Raw genomic sequence first — 21313 nt, forward strand, 5'->3', positions numbered from 1 at the left:
ATAGCTACATCCATGACTCATTTTAAGCCAATCCATGATGTTTTCATAACCATAATCAAGTTTTTTTGTTACCTAAACTTAGCTATGGAGTTTTGTTCCATAAAGCCTAACCACATAGGTTAATTCCATAAAACCTAACCATGTAGTTGTGTTGCCTAAACTGTTTAACAACATAAAATAGAGCAGTCACATGTTACTGTCACATGATTAAAACTGCCACCTCGGTGGTTACTGTGTGGCCGTTTCACAACATTTTATACAGTACAGTCATGTTGTTTTGGAGTCATTGGCAATCGCCCTATTCCATCGTTTAGGTATAATAGCTTGTTCACACCAAGGCCAAATAAAATATTTGCGTCACAACATTGCGCCATTTGGTGTGAACACGCCTTATGGTACGTGTCCATATAGGCCTTGTTTTCACGGATGGGATCGCCCCGCTTCCCAGCATTGCACGCTAGTGAGCTTGCCACCAGTTTCTCTTCACTGACCACTGACAGCAAATAAACAGTCTACAACCGCGATGGCTGCAGCTGATTGGATGAACGCCTCACGTGGGGCTGGCTGCTCCCGAATTTCAAAACGTACCATTATGGCGGCTCGTTTGGAATACGATCTCGTATTTTACGAAAGTAGTTCACTGAAGCCGGCCATTCATCATTTGCATAACGTTGGCTAGATTCAACTTTATGCAAATGGGGAGCGGGCAACTCGACGCCCCACGACGCTACCAGAATGCATTGCACAGCTGCTCCCATAGATATGGAAAGGGACTGACGACAGACACACACCATCAAGGGTGTGTTGGCTGGTCCATTATAAGAATTAACCAATGCATATCAGCACACTTGCCTTCATTAGGATGTCTTGACACACAATGAACCAAATCAATACGCAGTCTAATTCCGCACACCTGTGTTAAAGATGAACCCAGTACATACATGCAAACACATATATTATTAGACAGCTCATTGACATCATATTGTTATTCATCCACACACATAGTTTGACACCCAGAGTACTAGTGTTTGAGACTTGTCCTCACCCAGAGTTTCCAGAACCTTGTGCAGCTCAGCGTGGTGTCAGCGTGTCTCTGTGGTTAACGGCTGACATGGCTTTTTCTTTGCTTGGCAGGGTGGAAAGGAAAGAGCGAGCACGTCTAAAGACTGTGAAGTTCAATGCCAAGCCAGGGTCATTTGATTCAAAAGGGGTGAGTACCTGTCTGAGGTCTGCAAAGTGGCACTTTATATTACTACAGTGATGACGATGTATGGTGTTGCTCAGATATAACTTAATCTTAAAATCTTCACAGTGACTGTATGGATTCCTGTGTAACCAAACGTAGAGTAGCTGTGTCATCACTTGCATTGTCAGATGTTGGTTCTTGGTTCTCACTGTAGATTGATGTCCCTGCCTAGCTTAGTCTGACAACTTAGATATATTTCATTGATTCAATAGAACACATCAGCCAGTGTCATCATGTGTATGTGTTTCTTCATCTACACTTCCATCAAAGAAACTATTTTTCTAAAAATCACGTACTGACCAAAAACAACTAATTTCTAGTGTTAATGTATGCGGTAACACTTTACTTGAAGGTATCTACATAAGAGTGACATGACACTATCATGAACACATGACACTGTCATGACACAGTTATGACACATGAACCCTAACCCTAACTCTAACCCTTGTCATAACATAACTTGTCATGACAAAAACCGAATGACACTTAATGACAGAAGTGTTATGTCATAAACGTTTATGACTTGTTTATAATGTTTATGACACGTTCATGACAGTGTCATGTCACTCTTATGTAGATACCTTCAAGTAAAGTGTAACCATGTATGCTTATTTATGACAGCTAAATGAGTCGGTGTCTGTTTAATACGGCCCCTATAAAAGGAAAAAAAGCAATATAAGAGTAGGATTATCTCTTATTGATTTTGACCTTGAAATTGTCAAACTTTCTGCTCCAGTACATTTTAGTCTTAAGTTTTTAAGTTCATGTTTCACTTTTTACATATACTATTCATTGCAAGTATATTTTACCAGCTGTTAAGTTAAAAACCACAAGCAGGTGTAAAATGGTCACCTTCCAACATATCTACTGTATAAACAAGATGTTTAGTAAGTAACAAACATGAACTTTAGAGGGAAGTCTGTGCCTTTACTACACTCGAGCATGAGACCACATGGAGCCCTCAAAACTGTAGCTGTGTGAATATTAGTCATCAGCAGCGGTGTTTTGTCTTCAAATGATAATGTAAACATTATATTAATTATTTGAAGCCTCATCCTCTTCCGTTCCATCTTTTCTTTCCATCACTGCATGTTTTTTTGTGTGCTGATGACAATCTTTTCTATGTCCAAACCACAGTTATGTTACTCTCTCATAGCATGATCTCAGTAACTTTCACACCTTGCTTTTACTTTAAATGCCTCTGATGCAACTGTGGCACATCAAGAAGTACTCTGAGCTACAGTATCATTCCCAGTGGTGGAATGTAACTAAGTACATTTACTCCAGTACTGTACTTCAGTCCAAATGTTGAAGTTCTTGTACTTTACGTGAGTCTTTTCTTTTCGTGCCACTTTCTACTTCTACTCCGCTACATTTCAGAGAGAAATATTGTACTTTTTACTCCACTACATTCATCTGTTACAGCTTTAGTTACTAGTTACTTTACACATTAAGATTTCTGCACACAAAACACATGTAGTTTATAAACTACGATGTTTTATTATAACTTAAACTACACAACAATATACAGGCCTACAAGTCCAGCTGAAACGATTACCCGATTATACACTTAGTTGATTGACACAACTGTTTGGAACGTTTCCAGTTTGTAAAATGTGAGGATTTTTCTGCATTGAGTACTTTTACTTTCAATACTTTAAGTACATTTTCCTGATGATACTTACATACTTTTACATAAGTAACTTTTTCAATGCAGGACTTTTACTTGTAACAGAGTATTCTGACAGTGTGGTATTAGTACTTTTACTGAAGTAAAGGATCTGAATACTTCTTCCACCACTGCTCATTCCCCCGGGTGGACAGAATGAAGACGGTTGTTTCACTCACACTCCTGCTGTAGATGACGGGGCTCTATGCTCTTATGCTCCAGTTTTACAGATTCTGTAAAGTTTCTGTACTGATTATATACCACTGAACATGAGAGTTTAAGGAGAATTCCGGCATGTTTTAAAGGGTGCCTTTGTGCCTCTTAACAGACACAAAATGCAATTAAAATTTCTTTGCAACATGAACAGGGCCCTTACGTGACAACAAGATGCGTTTTCAACTCAGACATTGTGAAGAAACCATTTAAATTCAAAGTTTGTACTGTCACTTACCTCTTTTTCCATCGGTCGCTTCGCCGAAAGCCTAGAAGAGTTGATCATGGAGGTCATGCCTTCGCGACGAAAACTTAAAGTTTATTTCCCCCTCAAAAATAGGTAATTGAGCACTGTAGTGGTTATGACCATATCAGTGACTATGTAACTACATGGAAACGGTCCAAATGATGCCTGTGGCTTGCACAGTGACAGCGTTACTGAAGGCTAGCTCTAGTCTCGCATTGAAGTCCTGTGGGAATTCAGTTGTAGCAGGAAAAGGTAAACAGTAGTGTGCAGATCGGAGCGTAGTGTGTGAAGAGTGAAGATCGGAGGTGTTCAAGGGAAGAAGCTTGGAGTAAGAATAACGTGTGTTGATCTACTGTGGAAAAGAAATGGTTTGCGTTTGTTTGTTTACCATTTCCTGCAACAACTGAATTCCCATGGTTTTAAATTGGTTAAAAAAAACTCATGGTTTCCTTTGCCGAAAGTATCAACACTAAAATAGCATTTACTCTGCTGTACAGCCTTGGTGAATAGACTTGAGAAAATGTATCTTTCAATAAAATGTGATGGATACATTTATATTATTGTGTTGTATTAGCTACCTAAATTAGCTACAATTAAATCACAAGATGATAAAACAAATGTCATGCCTTTATTTACAGTAAATCCATCTTTGCTTAGGAGGAGAAAAGCAACTATTCAGATATTGTATATCAAATTCTTTAGGGATGAACGGTTATTTTCACTTCTGACTAATCTATTCTTCAGTTCATAATATGTCAGCTACATCAGCTCCTTTTGTCAGATTAACAGTCCAAAACCCAATGTTATTACATTTGCAATCATATAAATCAGAGAAAAGCAGCAATTCCTCACATTTTAGCAGCTGGTATTTTATCAAAATTGCTGGTGATTATTGTTGGTTTTGTTTCAGCTTTAAAATGATTTTCTAACTGGAAATAGAACACATTGTCATTATAATGAGGATGTTAAACAACTGTAACCTACTTGGATCAAAAATGTACATTTTATTAGTTCCAGTATTATAGTAGAGTGAAAACAATCTGGGAGGAACAGATACATTCAGTTTTCACCGTGAGAACTTCTTGACGTCCCACTTTCTGCAAGCAGCTGTTTTGTGTGCATGAACGTGACCGATATACCTGTTTGCTCCCATGCTTTCTTTCCCTTCACAGTCATTCTATGACAAACGTAAAAAGAATTTCATCTTCACACGAAAGTTCCCATTCTACAAGAACAAAGAGGGTGAGCAGGATGGCAGTGATTCAGACCGTAAGTAAGCCCACAGACACACGTGTACTTCCATGCGGAGAGTCAGTGTAGGTTGTAGGGCTGGTAGGGGACACACAGGTAGACATCAGGGATAGACTCTTCAAGGAGGCCTTTCCAGCTTCCCCTCATCAACATTTCCTGTCGTCTTTGTTTTCTTTCTCTTTGTGTTGGACCCCAGTCAGAGACGTTCTGGCTCAGATGCTGATCAGTCAGCAGGAGAGAAGCCAAGTCAATGCTGTTCATTTTCCCTGTGACACGTCCCCATATGGTGATATTGTACGACCCAGTTTCCCTTCAGAGATAATTCAGGCTCACTTTCAACCAGGCTACATGTTAGTATGTGACTGGCCCCCCCTGCTGGCTGTTTAGTGTCTGGACAGAGGCAGATCTGTGGGTCTGCACCTCCTTCCTGTCACTCTCTCCAACCTTTTGCTCATGTTGCGGCTGTCCTTCCTCCTCTCTTTCTTCTGTTCTGGCTCTCTTTGGACGGCCAATAGGACATCCTGGGGATAGGTGATGATGGGTATGGGACAAAGACATTCAGTAAGTTGGTCCAGGAATGATTCCTCATCTCTGTTTCCCATGACCCCCCCCCACAGGAAGGCCCTCCTGGTCACATGTCCTGTTTGAACGTGTTCCTCTTGCCTGCACTGTTGCATGCTGCGTTTGTTGGATTAGTGTTGCTTCTCAGTTTGCAGTGTAACATCTGTACAAGAGGTAAAGCAGGTTCACTAAAATCAAGATGTGGAAGGCATTTAGGTTTTTGTCTCCTCTGTTGGGTCTGTTTTATGGTAAAGGTGCTACTTCCTAAGTCAAATAGCTTGTCACAAGGGCTGACATAAAGGCTTACAAAATATTGTTTATAAATAGAATAATCACAAGAAATAAAAGTCATGTTCTTATGGATTTACCTCCTTTTTTCTTTTTTGTGAACCAGGATTGATCTTTTGACTCAGGCACAAGAGGATAAGATGATTTGTTTTATTATTATAATAAATAATAAACTTAAAGTGGCTGATTGAAGTTAGATTTTTTTCCAGCTTTATATAGTATGATAACAACCTGTCCGTCTGTTCAATTCAATTCAATTTTATTTATAGTATCAAATCATAACAAGAATTATCTCAGGACACTTTATAGATAGAGTAGGTCTAGACCTAATTTACAAAGACCAACAATTTCCCACGAGGAAGCATTTAGTGCGACAGTGGTGAGGAAAAACTTCCTTTTAGGCAGAAACCTCGGACAGTGGTGTAAGGTATTTCTACTCTTGTATATATGACTGACCCATGGTCCCAAACATTGTGTGTGTCGCCACTGTCGCACTAAATGCTCGCTCTTGGGGGAATTACTGGGGTTGGGTCATTGTAAATTATAGAGTGTGGTCTAGACCTACTCTATCTGTAAAGTGTCCTGAGATAACTATTGTTATGATTTGATACTATAAATAGAATTGAATTGAATTGAATTGAAGTGTGTGTGTCTGGGCGAAGCAGTACTGTTACTGCAGGCCAGCTGCAGGATTATCATGTACTGGATCCTCCCAAACCTATACTGGCATGCTGAACAGACTTAACACTTCTTTTATAATTGCACCCTTTACTGACGCCTTTCCTAACATGTTGATTATGTTTCATGCATGTTTGCATGACACTGGCATAAACAACTAAAGTGTTTTTGTCTTTGCATGTGAGCATGTTCGTTTGAAGCCGGGGTTTTGGAGCACGTCACAATGACGTCTGTTGGTTTTGTAAGTTATTTGCAATGTGTTAAGTAAACGTCTCAGTCATTTGGGATACAGGCTTATACTGTCATATTGATTTCAGTGAACGGATTCATTTGGAATCAGGAGCCCTTACCCACTAATCAGGGTTATTTCAGGATTTTCTTGTGCAGGTTAAATACTTTAGAAATTATTATTTTTTTTTATTTTAATGTTGTGTTTGATGCAGATTGAGAAAATGTTTTTTACAAGTGCTTTTCAAATAACCTAATATTAGCATTTCTCATTGAAACCGTATGAACTGCAATTAACAACATCATGAGCGGAGGTAGAGCATCGCATTTATTCAACAAAAACTCAAATAATTTGCTAAATGCATGTATACGTGAAGTTACAAACACATCAGGTAACTGTTCACCAGCCAGGTATCTTTAAGTTTTATGCCATATTGTATCAAGTTTCCTGAGCTCCTAAATGTATTCAGTTGGGAAGCTGGAGAAGTGGGAGATACTAAACTTGAGGTCAAAATATTAAAGCAAATTCATTTAAAAGTGGATGAAAATGTTTATAATTCTTTGGTTCTATTTGAAATGACAGATTATTATGTGAATAATTTATTTAGCATGAGCAGTATAGATATGTTTTGTATGTCACCAGGGCCACAAGTCGACTTTTATATACTGTAGATCATCAGTAGGACAGACCAAAACTAACAGTGACATGTTCTGTGACATATGCTGCTGTGCTTGTGGCTTTTAGCCAAATATGGCATGTTGTTTATGTCAGTAATGAGTATTTGTCTAAAGATATAATAACATGTTGTACTATGTACCCCCGCCCCCCCAGGGAGTCAAGAGGATGTGATTCTCTCATATGAACCTGTGATGCGGCAAGAAAGTAAGTTGTCACTTCTTTAAATGTGTCATCATACCTGGCCCTCAACATGTGAACCACAGTGTGTTAATACGCTTCACTCTAGCATTTCTCACTGTCAGTCAGGACACTCACATCACAGTTTCAACCAGTTATTCCAGCAAAATGTATTTTAGTTTGGGGGCATGGCTCTGCTCATGTGATGCTCTGGAACAGATCTGTTAATATGAAGTGTTTATTTTGAGAGAGAGGTCGTGACATACTTGATTATATGGAAATGACCACAAGGCTGCATTTAGGGAAGACAACGAATGAGAAGAGCATATCTGAATCAACATTATCCTTAATAATGTTAGGATATAAATATAGTATTTATATAGTATTTTTGTAAATACATTAGCTGTGTCACTTTGTTAGACAAATGTAGTGTGTCTCTGTAAATAACTGGATTTTCCAGCAACTACACCACTTCAGTGAAAGATAAGAATTACAACCTCACATTAGGAATTTGAATGCTCTCACAGCACCACGGCAACTGTTGCCAGCTGTCAAATACTGTAGCACAGTGTTACCCAGAAGACATCAGCAGAGGAGAGTTCATGCAATTGTCACCTTCATGTTACGGTAGCTTTGCATTGAAGGTTTCTGAAGAGTGTGCAGGATACTGTAGTATAGTACATTTAAACATAATAGATAGTTATTTATATGAACTAGTTTGTAGTTTGCTTTTATCACCCATGATGCTGTGTACTGGAGCCAATACTCTGCAGGAATGACACTGGCTTTGGTCCATTATTGTCCATATTTGGCTACCCATACTTGTTTTCATATTTCCGTTATATGTGTATTTACAGATATCTTGTAATGCATCTTTGCACACAAACAAGAACTAAAGCTCCCCTGAACACAACACAGGGAAAGATGGAATAAGATTTACTTTCATGCGTAACAAACAGTCAATGTTGCTTAAGTGTTGTCTATGAAAGAAATGTTTTGGAAATGCAGTCAGTCTTTGTTTTTTCCTTCCAGTTAATTATGCCAGACCCATCATAATCCTGGGACCGATGAAGGACAGAATCAATGATGATCTGATATCAGAATTCCCAGACAAGTTTGGCTCTTGTGTGCCACGTAAGTAGTTAATGGGAATAGAGCAGTGAAACAAAAATATGTTAAATTAAAGCTTGTGTTCATGCTATTACATCATGTAGCATGGCACATTGTGATACTCACAATGAGTAGAAATGGTGAAATCATTGTCTGATGTGTTAACCTGCTCCTTAATCAGTCATGACCATGATCATATCTGCTGTGATGTCAGCGTGATGTCACCCACTCATCCCATCAGTCTTGTACTGCATATTTCACTTTGAATCACTGATGGCTTTTGGCCTATGGAAGATTTAAAATGCCGAAATAAAACAAATCGAACATAGTAATAAAGTGAAATACAATACACATTGTTATATGCATTTCACAAAGTACACCTTTACTGTGTTATAATTAAATCAAAACATATGTTAAATGACAATTATTTAACTTTTTGTCTTTAATACCAGAATGAATTGGTTTTCATGGTGACATGAATTTTCCATGCCACATTCAAATCAAATCGAAAAAGCTCCCTTGCACCTCCTTATTAAAACTAATTACAGCTATAGTTGCACCTAAAGCCATTCATCTAAAGCAATAGTGTCCAAACTTTTTTTAAAGAGTGCCAGATTTGATAATGGGAAGATGCCTGGGGACCAATGGTCTATTCTGACATTTTTTTTAACAATAACTTATCTACAAACGCACTTATCTATAACAATTTTTATTTTCATTGTCACAATTATCTTTCTTTTTTTAAATGGCAACCAAATCAACCCCACTCAGGCGTGAACAAATCTAAAAAAAATAAATTAAAAAAAATCTGCCTTACTTTTACATCTGTAGTCAGATAACCGAACATACTGTATGGAATACCTTCAACTTGAAGTTGATAAATATCTTAACCTCATGTTCATTTTAAACATGACTTATTATGCACAATGCAATGTTTGTTAACATTTAAGCTTACAACATATGACTCTTGCTCATGTCTTTCACAAACCGAGGCTGCGGGCCGTATGAAATCTGGCCGCGGGCCGTGATTGGCCCCCGGGCCAGACTTTGGACATGACTGATCATTCAAGAATGAAACAGGTGTAAACTACAAATGTGTCCACAGATATAGGCCTCTAGTTTCACAGTGTGTGTCACTGTTTATTAGCTACAATCATAAGTTACTTTAGAAACATTAAAAAAAATATTGTTATCCAATCAGATATGTCAGATAAGTCCTGACATGGATGTCATATTAATATTACAATGCTTGAAATAAACAATAAAGTCCACTAGTGCTCCTTTTTTTCTAGTGTTTCGGGGTGGATGTGTTATGAATATATTGGAAAATTGAAGAAAAATATAAAATCTCCTGCCAACTTCATGTAATATATTAGGTATAATCAATACGAAATTTCACATTTAGGCTTGTAATTTTTATGCACATAGAATCAGAATGAATAAACCAACTATGTAATGAGATTTTTAGACAGTGTAGTGGGCACATTTTCTTATTCTCAGCTGATGGATGGAGTGTTTCTCCTCAGATTTCGGTCAGCAGCTGGAGGCTCTCAAAGGTGAACTGAAATTTGACAGATAAACTGTTAAACTGTGAGGATGGTGATTTCAGAAGCTGAAGCCCACATGGATCATTATTATTAATCAGACCAACCTTTTCAGTCTCATTACCGGCAGCTTTCACACACACACACACACACACACACACACACACACACACACACACACACACACACATACACACACACACACACACACACACACACAGTGTAAAGGAAGACATTTTTGAATGCCGCTTATTTATCGCTGGAACCTTTTTCTCTAACACCATAAATTGGATTGTACTGTTTTTGGTTCACTGTGGATGTAAATGTTTTTATAAATGTTTTGTAAGAGAAAGCTGCTCATGAAACTTCATGTAACGCTGCCATAGTGTAGTATCAGCTTAAGATACTGCTTAAGTACTGATTTGTGTGTGTGTGTGTGTGTGTGTGTGTGTGTGTGTGTGTGTGTGATATCCCAGTTCAAACATGTAACTCCATTTTGACTCATCTTAACAAGACACCTCACTCCTCTTTGCATGTGATGTGTCCTTTATAAGCCAAAGCAGTTTTTGTTTTGCATGTTTTGATTTACTCATCTCTTTTATTTCAATATACCTTTCAAACCATATAAAGCTGCTAACAGTTCAGGGCACCAAGGTAAGTGAGTGGCTGTGCTGAGTTCATTCTTCCATCCATCCTTTGTTTAGAAAGTGAGTCTTGAAATAATTTGTCCCCCTAAATACCTACACTCCTTTTATCCTTTAGGAATCACTGTCTGTGTAGAATAATGGTCACTGGTGTTATTTATTTGTTTCATCAGATAATAGTGCACTTTTTACCTTTGTAGAACAATTAATTATCAGCTTTATTCTTCTCTTAAAAGATATCCAGTGAGATTTGCTCCAACTTTTCTAGCACATTGTATGTTAACACTGTACAATTAGGAATTCTTTATTTGCCAAAACTCTAAGAACATAACAGTTTTTGTAGCAGATAAGTGGATAATCCACTCCCTTGTCCTCCATGTATTGTCTCGTTAAAGGTGCAATATGTAATACTGACAGCTAGTGTTTAAAATAGTTACTGCAGTCCAAATTCAAAATACTGGAGAGAGTCGTCTCCCCCGCCCCCTCCTCCCAGACTCAAAGTTCACGTTGGTTGCCAGGCTGAGACCGCAGCATCCACAACAATGTTAGCTAGATGCTAGTCTCACATAGACATTACTTCACAGCACATCGGAGTAGCTAACGTTAGATGCTGGCTATGTTGACAGTCATAAAAGCCTTTGCTCATGCGGAGCCCTGTACCCAACTGACAGACACAATTTCTCGGCCTAAAATTATATATATATTACTCACCGTTGGTCGGCTACGGCCACTGAACATGCTAAATGGTTGTTTTGCCAAAGTTAAATTGCATGTTTCCATTATGAGGACTTGCAGTTTCTGTCATGAATCACGGTGGTTGTAAACAGCCGTGGCCCTCTTGCCTGGTCCTCCGGTAACGTTAGCTAACGTTAGCAGTTATCGCGTGTTAGCATGGCGGCATTAGCCAGCATCAGTCGGGATCATGTCACTGGCTGTGTCTCAATTGTTTTTGCGAGTAACTAACTTGAGTACTCTATATAATTTAATGTGAGTACACGAATGTTGAAATGACATAAAATGCCCGTCCCTTGTAGCCGTGATAAATTAGCATGAAGCTAATGCTTACCTGTTCAGGAGGAAATTAGCCAACTCAGCGTCCTTTTGGGCTCTAAGCTGTCTCCATTTTGTTACGTCTCTGGTCACGCAACTGTTAGAAACACTGAGGTTTTTTATGTCATGTAGAATCTATCTCCGTTGATCATGTTTGTTTGCTGCTTTCATGGCTGTACTAACGTTACAGCTGTATCGCGCTGGGTTTACGTTTTTACCATGGATGTATTAAGAGAACTGGATACAGTGTTCGGCGGGAAGCCCCGTTCATTCCAATGAGAGTGCTCAAAAAATAAAGCAAACATGGAGCTCAGATCTTCCGCGTTGACTGGCCCATGACGTCATGATGGACATGCACACTAGCAACAGTTTATTTGTGTTGTCGTAGCAACATGCTCATTCATGAGCTTCTCTCTCATTAAGGTACATCCATGGTATACGTGGCGAACTCATGAACTCGCCGTTTCATTGTCTAAAATATTCACTAACGTTAAACATTGTGTTTTCATTGTTCCTGATCGTTTACATGCTTATCTAAATAAACGAGGGATGTATTTTGACAACCAAGGAGATGTAATCATTATGTCGTGCTACTAGCTAGCGCTAGCTACTAAGGTTAACCTGCAGTTTCGTGAACATTGCTTCTCTTGATACATCCATGCTAGCTACCGCTGATGTCAGCTACTAGCCGATAGCCCCGGCAGTTTGGGAAACGCTAATGACGTTACATCCACATTACAGGCTTACAGCATACATCCATACATCCCTTGGATGTATCATAAGATAATACCATGGATGTATTAATAGAACACACAATTACAACCATTAGCTATATCCATTATTACAGCTATAGGACTTCGGGAGAACCGTCATATGAGCAGGGCGACATGGGCGGGCTCAGTCCCGCGGGTCTGCTCGCGTCCATTATGCGTGTCATCATGCCTAGCTTAATAACTCTGGATTTGGCTACTAGTGAATGTTAAAAATGTTAAAAACGTGACTTTTTAAACAAGGACCCTTTAAGTGTTTGGGCTGGTAAATTGATGTACCCCAAAAAAAATTACCCGCTGAAATATAGAAGTTTCTGTCGCCATGCAAAGTCTATGGGAAAAGTCTTTCTGGGCCAGATGGGTGCAATTCCACCATTATCCGCTAAGCCCATGGTTGCTTTAAGACATGGCGCTGTTCATGAGGGCTTGGTTTTTACAGGTATATCTGGCAACCCGGCCTGGCTGTCAAACTGGGCCGTTGATAACTACACACAGGCCAAAACACAAACAGAAATTCCGTAACGGAAAGGAAATTTCAAAAGGAGAAAATACTGGCATTAGCATTGTTGTCAGAAAAGATAGTATTTCAACTTAGTATGTTTCCTTAATAGCTGAAGGCACATTGGGGTCATTTTTGGATTTAATACAGTAAATATATTACATGTTGCACCTTTAAAGAATTAACAAAGTAAAAAAAAAAATAATAATGTCCTGTTTCCCCATTTGCTCACTTGTGCAAATTTCATGAGAAGCTCTAAAACATGAGTGGATATCTTGTGTATGTGTACCACAGTTGTTTTTTGTGGATTCAGCCATAAACAACTGACCAAACTCTGGTTGCCAAAAGATCAGGATAGATTTGTTACAGCACAGAGCTGACTGACTTAATCATTAGAACAATTGAATAAAGTAAATCCAAGCTTTATTTACTGTATATAGCATGTTTCATACATGGGGCAACACAATGGGCTTTACATAAAGTAACAATATAATCATAGTACAATACACACATGCAAGTACATATCAATATGCATGTCAACAGGTGTTACAAAGAATCAGTGCAAAATATACAAATCTCAAATATCAAACACATACACAGTAGGAACTAGTCATAGATTGTAGTAAAATTAAATGTTTTTTAACTTGCTTTTGTGTAGGGCCTCTCTCAGGTCCTCAGACAGGCGTTCCATCTACATACAGGAGGCAGCCTCTCCTGCTTTAGGCTGCATCTACACTGCTATACTTTGATTTAAAAACAAATATATTTTGCTACGTTTACGTCTGGCGTCCACACTACTCCGGCGTTTCTAATCCCTGCTCTTACTTTTCACCATTGTTGTTCTTTTTCCAAAGTATTTTCTGTATTTTAAACTTCTACATCCGTGATATTCAAACGCAGAGTAATGTCAGACAATCTGCTTCCTGTTTACACCAGCACGCACGTGCCCAGTGTGTGTGACTGGTCGTGTGATAGGTGATGTCAGACGTGTTAATATGGACGGGGATTAGTTCTGCTACTGGAACTAAAACTCTTGTGTGGAAGTAGTAGTGTGGATGTAGACTTGCAGTTAGTACGAGGGATAGTTAAAAGACCAGTGCCTGTGTCCTGTGTTCATATCTGCTTATAGCACCTTTAAGAGCATTGCTATGTGCTTTATAGACTTGAAAGATATCTCAAAGGAAGTGTCTACTTGTCTTGTTGTTACATAATAGTTACTAAGTTAAAAATGTCCTCCTTGCACCAAAGATACTACTCGGCCCAAGAGGGACTACGAGGTGGACGGGCGAGACTACCACTATGTGATGTCCAGAGAGCAGATGGAGAAGGACATCCAAGAGCACAAGTTCATTGAGGCGGGACAGTACAATGATAATCTGTATGGAACGAGTGTCCAGTCTGTGAAATATGTGGCTGAAGGGGTGAGACTCTTTTCCCGTTTATAAAAGCTGCACCACATGCAGGGACGATTCCAAGTTCAGAGATTTAGGGGTGCCTGGCACCCTTTCAATGTAACTTTTTAAATGTTATTCTGCTGTGCTAACTGTGCATTTTAACATAATTTTGGACCACCATGGTAGGGGAAACACTGAATAATGTAACCAGAAAGACTAAACTAACTAACTAAAAGAAAACTTTTTTAATGCTGAGCCACAGGGCCGTTACTACAAAGCTGAGGGGGTTTTACAGAAGAAATCGGATATGTATCCATAGAAAAGCAGACGTTCCCAAAATGCAGTATCAATAACTTTTTAAAATTAGAGATTTATGCAATTTTGACTAATGGCTGACAAGCACTATTTTCTGAAATTGGCTCGGAATTTTCTTCTGAATGATCTCGGCATCTAGATTCTCGGTTTAGTTTGACGATGCTGTGATATTCCTAGAGCAGAACTCCTTAGCTCACAATAGATTAACACAGCTCACAACAACTCTTTAGGGGTGCCAGGGTCAAGTTTAGGGGTGCTTCAGCACTCATAAAAAAAGGGCTAAAATCACCCACATGGAAGCAAGTGCACTACATTTAAATGTCCAAATGCCAAGGTTCAGGTCTTGTAGTATTTATTTACAGCTCATGTTGATCAACCTGGCTGCTCTGTGATATCTATACCAAAGGAAAGAAGAAAAGATCTAATATCTTTCTCTGGACTTTTACTTGATGCTGTTTAGGACATAGTTTAGATTTGCAATATATGAGATTTATTTTAAGATTTAAACATGTTTGCATAGTGCAGCTTTGATTTTAGAAGCTGAGAGCGTTGAGTGTGTGTGGTTTGTAAAGTCCTGCCTCTGTCTCAGGGTAAACACTGCATTCTGGATGTGTCTGGAAATGCCATCAAACGACTACAAGTAGCACAACTCTATCCCATCGCCATCTTCATCAAACCTAAGTCTATGGATTCATTAATGTGAGTATTAATTTTGTCTTATATTGTCTGTCATATGTTCCTCTTTAAAAATACTAGCCTGCTGTACATTTAGTTTTATATTACTGAAGGACTCTTTGGAATTTCGCAAGTATTTACTTTAAGTCCTCCTATTTATCACTTATAAATAAGCATGTAATACATTGCTTATAACATACGATAAATTAAACTTTTGCCGAATCCCGTAGGAAGGACAGCAAAAAAACATCTTTCCGATTGACAAATGCCTTGATCTTGGTTCTCTGTTCCTCTTTTAAAATTAATGCACTGTCGATATCTTCTATAACAGCAATGGCGGAATCTACACATCTCAATTCTCCAGCGGCAGCCATCTTTGTTGTAAACAAATTCAACCCAAGCGCTCTTTGGTGACGTGGTTGATTACGTTACTGTTGATCATCTGTCCATCATCCTATAAAGCCCGCCCTGACAATTTTAATTGGTCCGAACAGCTCTGGTTCGAGCATAGTTGCTTCACAACGGATCAAGTCCAGACCGAACTTCCCGACCTCAAATGTTGTGGGCGGGGCTAAGTTCAGCTGGCATCCAGGCTAGTGTGTGAGAGTTGTAAGGGTCACAAAATGAACTAAGGTAACGCTGGCGTCCGGCAATGAGTCTGCAGGAGAGAGGAGAGGAGGCAGTCAGAGTGAGACACAGGGCGAGCAGACCAAGAGAGGGAGCAGGAGTAAGACTGCCATGTATCGTATCCTTTCCCCAAAAACAACATGAACCTTCCAGTAGCTTGTCTATAGATCAATAAAATAGATAAGCTACTAAAAAACTACTTGATTCAGAACATCTAACATTCTATTGAGAATTTTTTCACCTTTATATTAACTTTCTTTATTGGGAGCAAATTCACAGGCAACAGCATAACAGTTCCATACAACAGACAGGGCTTCCATACTTTCATCATTTTCCCCCCCCCCTGATCTTTATATCCCTCCCACAATCCCACCCCACCCGAGAGAGAACAATTCTCAAGGTAATTCCAAATTTACATGTGAATAGTATAATACACAAAACAAAACAGATACATAAATAAATAAGGAAAATACGGAAATAAATAAATGAAATAAAGATGTACAAAAATAAATAAATACATTTAAAAAAAAAAAAGGGGGGGGAGGGAGGAGCTCAGGCAGAGATGCTAAAGATTCAATACAGTTTAAGAGAGGTCTCCAAGTTATTTCAAAGGCGTTTAAGGAGCCATTTAGGGAAAATCTGAGCTTTTCAAGTCTAATGGACAGGAACATCTCTTTCACCCATCTACTATGAGATGGAGGTCGAGGATGTTTCCAGCTAAGGAGTATGAGACGTCTGGCCAGCAGGGTGGCAAAGGCAAGAACGGTCTGCATGACTTTGGAAGAAAAAGGCTGCAAAGGGGCACCAAACAAAGCCAAGAGCGGCTCAGGAGAGATAACAGTGTCATATGCTGTGCTAAGAGTTTTGAAGATTTCTGACCAGAATGTGGCAAGCCTGGGACAGAGCCAGAACATATGGGAATGGTCAGCTGGGGAATGCTTACACCTATTACAGGAGTCCGATACATTGGGGTAAATCCGAGACAGCCTCAAATTAGTATAGTGAACTTTGTGTACCACCTTACACTGTAAGAGGCCGTGTCTTGCACAGATTGAAGAGGAATGAACTAGCCGTAAGACTCGTTTCCAATAATCATCAGGTAGAGTGAATCCAAGTTCTTGCTCCCAAGAATCTTTGGGACCGGACGCTGGGGTGTCAATAGTTGAATTGATAAGGCTATAAATAGTAGAAATTAGCCGCTTTTGTTCCGGAACAAGAGCCAATAATGAATCAACCAGAGATTCTGGGGGCGACGGGATTTGGGGTTCTGACTTCGAACAAAATGCCTAATCTGAAAAAAACGAAATAGGTGAGATTTAGGCAAGTCAAATTTCTTTGAAAGTTCGGAAAAAGACATAAAAGTTCCTTGGCTGTAAAGGTCCTTGAATTTAGTTATCCCTTTGTCAGACCAAGTCTGAAAGGTCAAATCAGTGCAAGAGGGCAAGAATAGATGATTGTTTACAATGGGGGAGAGGTCCGAAGATCTATGGAGGCCAAGGCTTTTCCTAATTTGAATCCAGATTTTAACAGAGTGAGCCACCACCGGGTTCATAGTAAAGTTGGAGGCAGCCAAAGGGATTTGGGAGCAAACCAGGGAATGAAGAGAGAGCGTAGAGGATCCAAATTCCATATCCACCCATGCAGGCCGCTCCTCATCTGCTGAGTTGTGAATCCAGTATAGAAGTTTATGGACATTACAGGACCAGTAATAATGTAAGAAATTGGGCAATGCCAAGCCACCAAGAACCCTTGGGAGCTGTAGCACTGATTTTCTGATGCGCGGATTTTTATTGCCCCAGAGGAAGGAGCTTATTAATTGATCAAGCGATCTAAAAAATGACTTTTTAATAAGGATGGGGATATGTGAAAAAAAGTATAGAAACTTGGGTAAAACAACCATTTTTACTAAATTAACACGACCTACTAGGGACAGTGGGAGACCAGACCATCTACCAAAGTCTAATTTACACCTCTCAAGGAGAGGGGAGAAATTTTTGGAGAAGAGTCGATTAATTGGATTAGTCACATACACCCCCAAGTATTTAAATCCATCCGTAGCATATTTGAAAGGGAAAAAAGACGGGGGTATATTTCTAGCCAGAGAGTTGATGGGAAGAAGTTCGCTTTTGTGGAGGTTAAGTTTATAGCCTGAATAAGATCCAAATTTGTCAAAGATACTTAGAACCACAGGGAGAGAGGCCGCTGGATTAGACATGTATAAAAGGAGGTCGTCGGCATACAACGATAGCTTATGAATTTTCCCAGCTCTAGTGATTCCCTCAAACCCACCCTCTTGACGCAACCAGATGGCTAGGGGTTCGATAGCTATAGCAAACAAGAGGGGGGAAAGAGGGCACCCCTGTCTAGTTCCACGATGAAGGGGAAATGGGGCAGATTGGAGTCCATTTGTGTGGACTGAGGCGACTGGGCTGGTGTAAAGCAATTTTATCCAGGATATAAATTCTGGATTGAAACCAAATTTCTGCAGAGCAAAAAAAAGGAAGCTCCATTCCACCCTGTCGAAGGCCTTCTCCGCATCTAATGAGATTATCACTTCCGGAATGTTCGAACTAGGAGAGCTAATGATATTTAAGAGCCTCCTTGTGTTATGAAATGAGTGCCTTCCCAGCATGAAACCCGTTTGATCAGTTGTTATTATACTTGGTAGGACCCGTTGTAGGCGTTGGGCTAGGATCTTTGACAGGATCTTTAGGTCGACATTTAAAAGGGAGATGGGCCTAAAGCTACCACACAAGAGAGGGTCTTTGTCACTTTTAAGCAGGAGAGAAATGGAGGCCTCCGACAGGGTGGGAGGCAGACGACCCTTAGCAAAGGATTCATTGTACATTCTCTGTAGGGCTGGAGCAATAGTGTCGGAGAATAGCTTAAAAAACTCAGCAGTGAACCCATCCGGGCCTGGACTTTTACCACTCTGAAGTGACATAACCGCCTCCTGTACTTCCTTGATAGAGATTGGGTTTCCCAGCTCCCTACACAAATCCACATTTATTTTAGGGAAGACGATCTTATCTAGAGGGCCACCACCATCCCAAACATCTGAAGAACATTGTGACGAGTAGAGGTTTGAGTAGAAAGAACTGAATATCCCATTAATCTCGACGGGATCTGAGGTAACTACACCTGTTGCGGATTTGATCTTAGGAATCAACCTGGATAGTTTGGCTGTGCGTGCCTGATGTGCTAATAACCTTCCCGCTTTATCCCCAGACTCAAAGAAACGCTGTTTAGCTAGGAATAACTGCTTCTGTGTTTTACTAGAGGAGAACAAGTCAAATTTGGATTGAAACTGAAGGCGTTCTTTATAAAGAGCAGGGGTGGGAGCCAAGGCATATAAATTGTCGATTCTAGATATCTCCTTGGTGAGTGCCTCCGACTCTTCCCTTTCTGCCTTCTTTAAGTTTGAGACATATGATATAATTTGCCTACGCATAAACGCTTTAAACGTTTCCCATAGAGTGCGTCTAGAGATCTCTGGAGAGTCATTAGTGTCAAAGAACAGGGAGATCTGCAAAAGGAGGAATTCTTTGAAAGAAGCTTGGGCTAACAAAGAGGAGTTGAGTCTCCACTGTCTAGAGGGGGGGACACGGCTAGAAAAGCCAATCTCAATAGATACGGGAGCGTGATCTGAAATAACGATGCTATGGTATTCACATGAGTGAGCTTCTGATAAAAAATAATTATCCAAGAGAAAAAAATCAATCCGAGAGAATGAGTGATGGACGTGTGAAAAAAAGGAAAAAGCTTTGCTCGAATGGGATTTAGCTCTCCACGGGTCAAATAAACCTAAACTGATCTTATATGTATCAAGGACTTTGGATGATTTGGATAGCACCTGAGGATTAGAGGAAGACCTATCAAGGGAGGGGTCTTGAACTAAATTAAAGTCATCCATCCATCCATCTTCTTCCGCTTATCCGGTAACGGGTCGCGGGGGTAGCAGCTCCAGCAGGGGACCCCAAACTTCCCTTTCCCGAGCCACATTAACCAGCTCCGACTGGGGGATCCCGAGGCGTTCCCAGGCCAGGTTGGAGATATAATCCCTCCACCTAGTCCTGGGTCTTCCCCGAGGCCTCCTCCCAGCTGGACGTGCCTGGAAAACCTCCCTAGGGAGGCGCCCAGGGGGCATCCTTACCAGATGCCCGAACCACCTCAACTGGCTCCTTTCGACGCGAAGGAGCAGCGGCTCTACTCCGAGCTCCTCACGGATGACTGAGCTTCTCACCCTATCTCTAAGGGAGACGCCAGCCACCCTCCTGAGGAAACCCATTTCGGCCGCTTGTACCCTGGATCTCGTTCTTTCGGTCATGACCCAGCCTTCATGACCATAGGTGAGGGTAGGAACGAAAACTGACCGGTAGATTGAGAGCTTTGCCTTCTGGCTCAGCTCTCTTTTCGTCACAACGGTGCGATAAATTGAGTGTAATACCGCACCCGCTGCGCCGATTCTCCGACCAATCTCCCGCTCCATTGTTCCCTCACTCGCGAACAAGACTCCAAGGTACTTGAACTCCTTCACTTGGGGTAAAGACTCATTCCCTACCTGGAGAAGGCACTCCATCGGTTTCCTGCTGAGAACCATGGCCTCAGATTTAGAGGTGCTGATCCTCATCCCAGCCGCTTCACACTCGGCTGCGAACCGATCCAGTGAGTGCTGAAGGTCACAGGCCGACGATGCCATCAGGACCACATCATCTGCAAAAAGCAGCGATGAGATCCCCAGCTCACCAAACTGCAACCCCTCTCCACCCCGACTACGCCTCGATATCCTGTCCATAAATACTACAAACAGGATTGGTGACAAAGCGCAGCCCTGGCGGAGGCCAACTCTCACCTGAAACGAGTCCGACTTACTGCCGAGAACCCGGACACAGCTCTCGCTTTGGTCGTACAGAGATTGGATGGCCCTGAGAAGGGACCCCCTCACCCCGTACTCCCGCAGCACCTCCCACAGTGTCTCCCGGGGGACCCGGTCATACGCCTTCTCCAGATCCACAAAGCACATGTAGACCGGTTGGGCATACTCCCAGGCTCCCTCCAGGATCCTTGCGAGAGTAAAGATCTGGTCCATTGTTCCACGACCAGGACGGAATCCGCATTGTTCCTCTTCAACCTGAGGTTTGACTATCGACCGAACCCTCCTTTCCAGCACCTTGGAGTAGACTTTACCGGGGAGGCTGAGAAGTGTGATACCCCTGTAATTGGCACACACCCTCTGGTCCCCCTTTTTGAAAAGGGGAACCACCACCCCGGTCTGCCACTCCTTAGGCACCGTCCCCGACTTCCACGCAATGTTGAAGAGGCGTGTCAACCAAGACAACCCCTCCACACCCAGAGCTTTAAGCATTTCTGGACGGATCTCATCAATCCCTGGGGCTTTGCCACTGTGGAGTTGTTTAACTACCTCAGCAACTTCCACCAGGGAAATTG

The 21313-nt window shown here is 40.8% G+C and overlaps 1 protein-coding gene across 42 annotated transcripts in view; it reads left to right on the plus strand.

Annotated features, from left to right (window-relative positions):
* Positions 1–21313, plus strand: part of dlg2 (discs, large homolog 2 (Drosophila)) — a 261578-nt gene that overhangs the window by 231130 nt on the left and 9135 nt on the right. For 34 of the 42 annotated variants that reach the window (XM_031311120.2, XM_031311121.2, XM_031311118.2 and 31 more), the window contains 7 exons: positions 1135–1210; positions 4548–4644; positions 7214–7264; positions 8270–8371; positions 10522–10545; positions 14103–14275; positions 15153–15262. In XM_031311120.2, coding sequence (XP_031166980.1) covers positions 1135–1210; positions 4548–4644; positions 7214–7264; positions 8270–8371; positions 10522–10545; positions 14103–14275; positions 15153–15262 — 633 coding nt within the window. Of the gene's footprint in view, positions 1–1134; positions 1211–4547; positions 4645–5141; positions 5188–7213; positions 7265–8269; positions 8372–10521; positions 10546–14102; positions 14276–15152; positions 15263–21313 lie in introns of all 42 variants that reach the window. The other 8 variants (XM_031311122.2, XM_031311127.2, XM_031311138.2 and 5 more) reach the window with 3 other exon arrangements.

This window comes from Sander lucioperca, chromosome 13 (assembly GCF_008315115.2).
Source record: "Sander lucioperca isolate FBNREF2018 chromosome 13, SLUC_FBN_1.2, whole genome shotgun sequence".
Lineage (NCBI taxonomy): Eukaryota > Metazoa > Chordata > Actinopteri > Perciformes > Percidae > Sander > Sander lucioperca.